General features: G+C 37.4%; 1 protein-coding gene across 1 annotated transcript in view; it reads right to left on the bottom strand.

Moving 5' to 3' along the window:
* The window catches only part of mfng (MFNG O-fucosylpeptide 3-beta-N-acetylglucosaminyltransferase), a 31,729-nt gene that overhangs the window by 7,761 nt on the left and 14,709 nt on the right, over nt 1–9,259 (bottom strand). The window contains exons 4-5 of the mRNA XM_014022066.1: nt 8,726–8,879; nt 823–908 (exon numbers count right to left, since the gene is read on the bottom strand). Coding sequence (XP_013877520.1) covers nt 823–908; nt 8,726–8,879 — 240 coding nt within the window. The remainder of the gene's footprint in view (nt 1–822; nt 909–8,725; nt 8,880–9,259) is intronic.

Below are 9,259 nucleotides of genomic sequence, written 5' to 3' on the forward strand. Positions count from 1 at the left end.
TGTCTTGTCTTGTCTTGTCTTGTCTTGTCTTGTCTTGTCTTGTCTTATCTTATCTTATCTTATCTTATCTTATCTTATCTTATTCATTCATTGATTTATAATGCTTAACAACCAACTAAGGTGACCAAAGTACTTCCCAGCAAAAATCACATCACAAGAAACAAAAACATAAAAACAAGAGAAAAAACTGCCACTATGCTACATGGTACTTAAAAGCCTGTCTAAAGAAATAAGTCTTGAGCTTAGAATTGGCTGTTTGGATTTAAAAAAAAACAGCCAATTCTGGAAGAGTAGTTGAAACAAAATGCCACTGTTGCTGTCTGAGTGTTTTTCTGCATAAACAAACAGGCCCATGAATCTTTGGCCAATCACACAATGATCGATGCATTCACCTGTGAAAGAAGTTTGTCCCAAGTCTTGTGTCAAGAAGGAGCGTGAGAAGCTGCTCAGCAAACAAAATGATGCAATTTTTGTCACGCAACTATGTCAATGACAGCCAGATTTGTGGCTGGAGTTTGTGGGGCCCTGAAAAAAAGATTGTTGGYTTCTCTGTCATACAGAGGATTTCTGAAACAATGACATAGCAGTCTTTTCACAACATCAGTGATGAAGCACTTTTTACCAGTTTTTCTATGACCGGATAGATTTGTACAATCATGCCAGAAAACCAAGACGATGATTAGCAGAGTCTACAAAATAAAAATTCTACAGACGTTTCGCTCAAAATTTTCTTTTACATTTTGCTTCCTTGTCCTCTCACACTCATTGATGCATTTGACCGTGATGACAAACCCGTCGAGTGATCAAATGAATTGCAAATACCTGGCCCATGGGGACATCTTTTCTGCCAGCCYTCGACTCAGACAGAACCCTGCTCCTCCGGTGGCGAACCAGAACTGCACAGTCCTCTGAAAAACAACACACACAAATTACTGTAGGTATAATGAACAAAAACACACAACTCAAGCAACTGCTTGTCTGAAATTGGATTCAACTGGATACAAAAACAGATTTATTTGTACAAAAATAGAACTGTGGAGTTAGAAAATGAACCAAARTGAAGTTTAAAATGATGTGCTGGTTGTTAGCTGTTGTTTGTTTGTAATTCAGTTTGGCACAGCAGAAAGTGACAGATCTAAAACTGTCATTCAAGCAAAAACATGTTTTTTTATTCAAACCTTGAAGCTATGAGGTGTTAGTTCCACAAAAAAAGAAAGAACATATTTTTATCTTTCAATTTGTCCGTTTTAAACATCCTGTCAGGATCTATTTAACATTTTTAAGGTATGGAAATTGTTTTTAAGATTATTTTTCTCCCCAAACACGCAACAGCTTTTGAAAGGAGACACATCATCTTCACATAGAAACATCTATATGGATACACAGATACATAAAACTACTCAAATACACATTAAAGTACTCCAAATACTGAGTAAACCTGTACTTTTCCACATGCAGCTAATACCTCTGATGGAAGTGAAACAAAATGTAGAAGGAATCGGGCGTGTGTGAAGTGTTTACAGCTTCTCTTCACTGTTCATTTTGTTCAAAAGAGCCTCATTATGAATCACATGTCTCTGTCTGCTATTTCTGTCCCCTTTCTCAGGCGGGTGACGTGTCATTTTTATCAACTGTTTGAAGTTTACAAGTGCAAATGGGACGATGTCCTCGTGTGTTCGACAGATGAAAAGTTTAACAAACAGCCCGAGATATAATTACAGATCCAACATTGTTCATTTGTTTTCCTTTTGTCTTTAATTATTATTTTAACTATGAGTTTTTTGCCTGTCAAGTTCTCTTTTTTCTTTTAATTTTATTAGTTGTTTTCTTACATTTTTTGTTACATTTAATTGTATTCAAAAGCCTTTCTCCTTTTATTATTTCCTTCCTATTTGTTTCATATCTTTATTACCTTTTTTAATTAAAGGCCTAGCATTCCTGAATAAATACATAATCTCCACTGCTTTTACCAGAATTTTAGAGAGGTGTGGCTGCTTTAGAGGACCGCAAAAATAAGTTTATGTACAATATCATGCAACACTGTGAGATGTGTGTTGCAAATAACGCAACTTCTACCACTTACAATTCCTAGCTTAAAAACAGGGGTGTCCCAATACCAGCTTCTTTCAACCTGAGTACAAGGATGAGTACTTCAATTTGGATATTTGCTGATATGAAATCCTTTGCTAACAGACAAATAGAGCTGACTCCGAGAGTTAAAGCTAAACTTTAAAAAAAGTCTTGCTAAATAAGTAGCAGTTCGATTGTGTTTTAAACAGTGCCAGTCCAAATGCTAAGCGTGCCGTCCAGTTGGGGTGGGTCACAAATGGGGGATGAAAAAATATATATTTTAAAACATTTTTATTTGATTTAGTCTGTACAATAACAATTTTCACTCAAATTTATGAAAGTAACTTGTTCTGTGTGTTTCTCAGCTTCTTTGTTACTACATGAGGTGTTAGATGGTACAGATTATATTTTGTGATAAAGGTTTCATATGATGTAGCCAAGACTAACTATTGGTGCTTTGTGTGTAAATAGACAACAAAATAAGGATAATGGAAGTTTCAGTTATGATCTCAAAGTTCATTTTAAAGTCTGTTTTTCGGTGTTTTGCCTTCTTAAAATACTGATTTTATGTTTTCTCAATCCCAAGAATTTAATAAAATGTTCTTAAAATGACTGGAAAATGCATAGTTTTGAGTAGACCTTTTACAAAATTTTCTGTGGGGTATACCCCTGGACCCCTCTAGAACTGTTTCAGTCCACAGCTGCTTCTTAACAGGTTGCTGTCAGCAGATGTTGTCAGGTATGAGGTAGACTTCTGGTATTTTGTTTCAAATTAGTTACATTGTTAACTATTATAACTGGACAACCTGGTTTTTAAAGACAAAAATGTTTAATTTGCTATGTGAATGTATGTAAATTGGCAGCGAGAGTAACAAAAATTGCAAAAGGGATGCCACCTAAATCTTGCATGGGGCTAAATTGGCTTGGGCCGGCCTTGATTTTAAATGACTTTCACCAATGTCCAYTGCAAATTTTAGTTTAGAATCTGTTTGACTGAGTTTCAGAAATTTTTGTGTTTCTCAGCTCATTTGTCCATCATGAATTGATTTGGTGACAAAAGTGAAGCAGTTGTATTTGCAGTGGTGGACACTAGGCCCCTAAAGTGCTATAGTGCTAATTGCGGACCTAAATTTCTGGTTTGCACATTAGGGCATTTGCAAAATTGTTTTGAACTGTGTGCAGATTTGCACTTTGTAAATGTAAAAATTCAGTAGTGCTAAATGAATTATTACATAAGTATTTATCATCATCATTCTCTTTAACAGCGGAGGGAGAAAGCCGCCTCAAATCAATACAATGCCTGACCATTGTATTTGACCTTTGTGTTTATTTATGTGGCAGGAAGCAGGTGGAGCTATACATCACTGGGTGACACTCCCAGTCCCAGCACTTCTCCTACAGCGTGTCTTTTGGAGTTCTGCTAGGTTCGGCTTTGGCCTAATGTGTCTTCAGGTTCCAACTGTGCAGAACGTCGTTCAGCCGCACAGTTTTTTATCTGCTCTCCGATGGTTCTGGGTTGAAGCGAGTACAGCATGCTTTTGATTTTGAGTCTCTGACTGACAATAATATACAAGAGTGGTTCATGTTATCACAGGAATTTACTCTGGTGAACTCTGGGTCAATTTAGCACTTTATAATTAACTTMTGCTAAGTTTTATTGAACATAAGCACTTTAGAACTTGTGCAACTAAACTTTGGATTAGTGCTGCCCACTACTGTGTAGATTTATAGTCAGTGAATATTTCCTGAAAGTTTAATTGAAAATCCAGTTTTAAAGTCATTACACTGACATCTTGTATTGCGGAAAACAGACTTTAAAATACTTCTGTTMGTTTATAAATTACTGAATGGCTTTTCAACAAAATACATTAAAGATTTCTTGTTGTTGTATCAACCTTCCAGGTCCTCTGCTTCAAGCCTGCTTTGCAACATTCAGTTTTCATGCTCCACTAATTTGGAACAAAAAACTCCCAGAAAACTCTACGAATGCTGAAACAAATGAGGTCCTTTTAAGTTAATGTTAAAAAACCCATTTGTTTAGAGTTGCGTTTGACTGATCTGTTTAAAATATGAGCTAAAACATCATTAATTTAAGTCTGTGGTCCAACTTTTCCTTTCATTCCTTTATTATGTCAGTGAAAACTCACTTACTCCTCTGGCTTAAACTTGCTCTATGCAGAGGTTTTTCATAAACACCATAGTGTGTCACAGTGTTGATATAATATGGTTTCTGCTTTTTTTCCTCATTTTCCCTTGTGTGGTTTTTAGTTTTTCTGTTTGTCTAAAGGTAGTGCAACTGTGTTTGCTGCATGACCTGTCTTAACTACCCCCTCCCCCTTCCCTGAATGTACAGCACCTTGTGAATTTATTTCTGTGAAAGGCGCTATATAAATAAAACTTTACTTACTTACTTACTAATGTACTTATTTCTTATGTTTTCATCATGTAAAACACTTTGAATTCCCTTGTTACTGAAATGTGCTGCACAAATACACTTGCCTAAAATCTATTCAGTGGTTTAGAAGACATTTTGCTAAAAGACAGACAGACATGGGCAAAAACATTATTCTCTACTTTCACATTTTGGAAATAACTGTTATTCTTTCCTTTCTGCCATTTTTACAATTTCTCTTTCTTTTAATCGATTAAAGGCACAGTGTGTAGGATTTGTTGTTTTCAGTGACATCTAGTGGTTGAGTGGTTGAATCATCCTCCCTGGTTCGTCCATACCCCCACCCCCCGCTTCCAAATGCAAAGGAGTTGCTACGGTGTCTCTCAGGTGTCAAAAACCTTTGATAATTCCAACCGCGATGTCTACCAGCAGCTTCAGGGCTAGTGATGTTTCAAGTGGTAAGATTATGAGCTTTAATAAGTAAAATTATCCCAGCTACAATGACAGACAACAAATATTACATTTATAGTATTACAACTAAAACTGTTTTTGACACCGCCACCACAGTTTGTCCTTCATGAGCCTTCGTAGACAAGATGGCGGCCTCCTGTAGTGGCAACCCACGACCATGGAGATATAAACAGCTTTTTATAAGGTAAAAATAATAAAACAAGGTCTTTGTCTGCAATGATTTGACATGTTTTTTTTTTATTATTGTCATTAGTGATTATCTCAATTTCAGCTAAAAGAATTGACAAAATCCTACACACTGTGCCTTTAAGTTTATTTCAAACATTTTTTGATGTTTTCCTAAAACAGTCTGCTTCCTCAGAATTTCTTTGATCAAATTTAGTCTGTTTTTATCTCTCTCTTCTCACATTGTTTTCTTCTCTTTAACTTCCTTTCATACTCCCCTGCAAATTTTCTTCCCTTTTTTTCCAACCCATTTCTTTCTGCTCCTTTGCTTTTGATCAGCCCTCTTCTCATTTTTCTAGCTGCTTCATATTACAGCCAGGAAATCAGAAAAGACAGGCAGCTTTAGATGTAAGAAAAAAAGACAGAGAGGTCTGACATTTGTTTTGGATTTTTTTTTTTCCTGAGGAAGAAAATTTTTCAAAAAGAGCAAAAGGAGGAAGGGAGGGGGAGGAGCAGAAGGGTATCAGGAAGCAAGGACTAATAAAGATCTATTTTCATTATAAATGGATGCAATCAAAGCAGAGAATGTGACRTGAAAGAGATGGAAGGGAGCAATTTCAAGAAATGAAGTGGAGATTGAAAAGCGCAGAGAGCTTACTGGGATCACAATGCACTTAAACACAGTGCAATGCTGTCAGCTCATGCACAAACACAGACGTGCGAACAGATCCATGTTTGTGCCACCCGCTGCACATGTGCACCTGTTGGTGTATTCAAAAAGCTTTTAACCTCATTGTCTGTGTGCACGCCTGCTTCGTGTGCATTCAAACAAGACACTAATCACTCAGAAACACTCCCATGGTGAACAAACACAATACAGCCACAGATCCCAAATACCTCCATTCACTCATTCACCCACAAACACACCTGTTTACAGCCTCCTCCATCATTACTGCAGGCCTGATGAGGGAACAAACACAAATGATGGAATCTGCAATGTTCAAAAGGCCTCAGCTTTGTTTGATTGCTACTTAAAGTGTATCTTACCCCGCTGTGAAAAGATAACTCCGCCCCAAGGCCAAAWTTGAAAAAATGCATTAAAGGGGGTAGGGGAGGGGGTGTGGGTTGGGAAGCGGGGTTAGAGAGCGGAGATGTGGCCAGGACGAGAGAACGTGACAGCTAGCATTAGCATAACTGATGCTACATGGAGAGTGACCACAGCGACGCAGATAGTTACATCTCTAAACGGTCTGAGGTGGAGGATTTTTCACCCCCCTCCTCACCAGAGGCAGAGAGAGACTTGATTAAGTCAGCTCAGTCTGGGACTGACTCATGTTGGCTCCGTGGATCAGGACATGAAGCTCTTTTACCGCAGCCTCGGCTGAGCTCTGTCCGCCTCACACCACACCAGCCCTGGACAAAGGAGGTGGAGTGCTCCTCGACAGCCTGACAAAAAAATAAAAGCATACAGCTGCAGGCTGCTCAAAAGATCACTAGTTTAAATCAGGAATAAAAGTGGTGGGTCGTGTTTGACTGAAGTTTGGTCCGGTTCAGGCTGCAGCTGCCTCGCTGCGCCGCACTCTTTCTGCCTTTTTTTGAAGGTCAACAKACGGTCATGCTAAGCTTGCTAACTGTTCCACCCTCTGACTGCTGCAGGGGCGTGTCTTAGAGAGAGGCTTTTATACCAGAACACAGCCGCTGTGACGAAACCRYGGARAAGACAYGTCAYCGTGGAGAGCYGTTAACCAATATSCAAATTAGCCTGCAGTACCACTGCTCTACCCATATGAGCAGCAAAAATRCGTTTTYAGACCAAATATTACAGATTTGAACAAATACRCACAAAAACATCAAAATTAGCACAGAAACAGTACTATATAACATTTTAGACACATTCTAGACAGTTTATCAGCTAAAAAAAGTTAATTTTGGGGTAAGTTACTCTTTAACGGGGTAAATCTGATCCTTTAAAAGTGAAGGTTTGAGGAAATTTTCTATTAATGTTTTGCATGTTGTAAGGCAACATTTTGGAAGCCAAAATAATGTGCAGAACAGAAAGCCAGGTTGAATTCTCTGTAAAAAGATTTATTCTAACCAATTACATCTCACCCAGTGCTTGGCCCAGAGACTTACGCTATTGYCAAAAGTATTTGCTCACCTGCCTTGACTCATATGAGCTTTAGTGACATCATTCCTAATCTATAAAGTTCAGTATGACGTTAGTCCACCCTTTGCAGCTAGAACATCTTCAACTCTTCTGAAGGCCGTCYACAAGGTGTAGGAGTGTTTATGGGGATTTTTGACCATACTTCCAGAAGCACATTTGTGAGGTCACATACTAATGTTGGACATAAGGCCTGGCTCTCAGGCTCTGCTCTAATTCATCCCAAATGTTTTCTATCAGGTTGAGGTCAGGACTCTGTGCAGGGCAGTCAACTTCATCCACACCAGACTCTGGCATCCATGTCTTTATGGACCATTTAGATTGGCGAGCAAAAACATTTGGCAACATAGTGTACTTTTGTATGCCAAGAGGGAGCAAACGATTTTGCCTGTGCCATAAGAGGATGGATGACATGAAGCAGAGAACAAAATAATGCATGCAGCTACACTAATCCTAATCTGAGGTTGGACTTGTTTGAAGACGACAGACATGCACTGTGCACTGCAAAAACTGTCCATTTTACCAAGTTTTAAAATCTTATATTCAACCAAAAAAGTCTTTTTGATCTTGTTTTCAGACTGGTTTACTAAACAAGAACTGATTGTGTAAGAATAATAATCTTGTTTTCAGAACGTGTAAGATTATTTGTCTTGTTAGTCTGAAAATTTGACTCAAATTAAGTCAAAGATTTCTGCCAATGGAGTAAGAAATTTTTACTTGGTAAGATTCTTGAAATATTTGATTTGACTCAATTTTTTTCTTATTTCAAGAATCTTACCAAGTAAAATTTTCTTCCTAAATTGGCAGAAATTTTTGACTTACAGTAATTTGAATTAAATTTTCAGGCTAACAAGACAAATAATCTTACACATTCTGAAAACAAGATTATTATTCTTACACAATCAGATCTTGTTTAGTAAATCAGTCTCAAAACAAGATCAAAAAGACTTTTTGGCTGGATATAAGATTTTAAAACTTGGCAAGATGGATCTTTGCCCCATGTGAACCAGCCATTACCTCATCAGTCCAATCTGTTTTATCAAACTGAGGCGGTTCAAAAAGCTACCTACAACAGGTAAGATGTTTTTTGTTCATAACCTTTCACAAAACCTCATCTGAATTATTTGTTTTACTCTCCTGCAGTGCAGAAAGACCAGAAAATCCTTGAAAATAAAAGTGAAGCATTGCAGAAAAGAAGGGGGAAAGTAGAAAACACAACCACAGACTTTTAAAAAGTTGGAGGAATGTTTGTGTGTAGATGAAAAAAAAGTTTCAAGTGAAGAAGACCATGTTCACCTTCCCTTTTCCTGTTTAAGCTGCATTAATCAAGAATAAAAATTCTTCTATTTTGAAGATAATTATTTCTGACGTGTTAACTTGACTACATTCTTTCATAATATATGTCACGCTTTAGAACATACAAAGAACCAGCAGAGGATTAAATTAAACAATCTGAAAGGTACCGTTGCATTTCCCTCCAGCAGCTCGTGAGCAGTGATGGGTTTGTCCAGACTGGCTTTGCCCACGTAGATGTCACCATCCTGGGGAAATGCCGAGAGCAGAGAGAGCAGAGCCTCCGGGTTCATGTAGTTATCATCATCTACATGACAAAACCACCTGAGCAGCAACACAGGGAAGAAAATAATTTTTTAAACACTTGTAATTTTATCACTTCACATCCCCTTTCATTTTCTTTTTTTATATTTGAAATATGGCACATCACTGAGTATTACACTGAATCTTCAATTTAATTCAATTCAATGGCTGCCAACAAAGAAGGAAAAAAATACTGGCTTAGATCAGGACTGAATGAAGTTAATGTAAAAAAAAAAGCCTTTTTTATCATTTGCGCATCTAATTTCAGTTACTTAACATTCATAGAAATATTTAGAATAGCTAAATACTGTATATTATTTATGACAAGTTTGTCTCATATTCAATTTCAATAGAGGTAAAACAAAAACTCAAATCTACATGAAGAATCTTCTGACTACAAC

Source organism: Austrofundulus limnaeus, unplaced genomic scaffold (genome assembly GCF_001266775.1).
Source record: "Austrofundulus limnaeus strain Quisiro unplaced genomic scaffold, Austrofundulus_limnaeus-1.0 Scaffold316, whole genome shotgun sequence".
NCBI classification, from domain to species: Eukaryota; Metazoa; Chordata; class Actinopteri; order Cyprinodontiformes; family Rivulidae; genus Austrofundulus; species Austrofundulus limnaeus.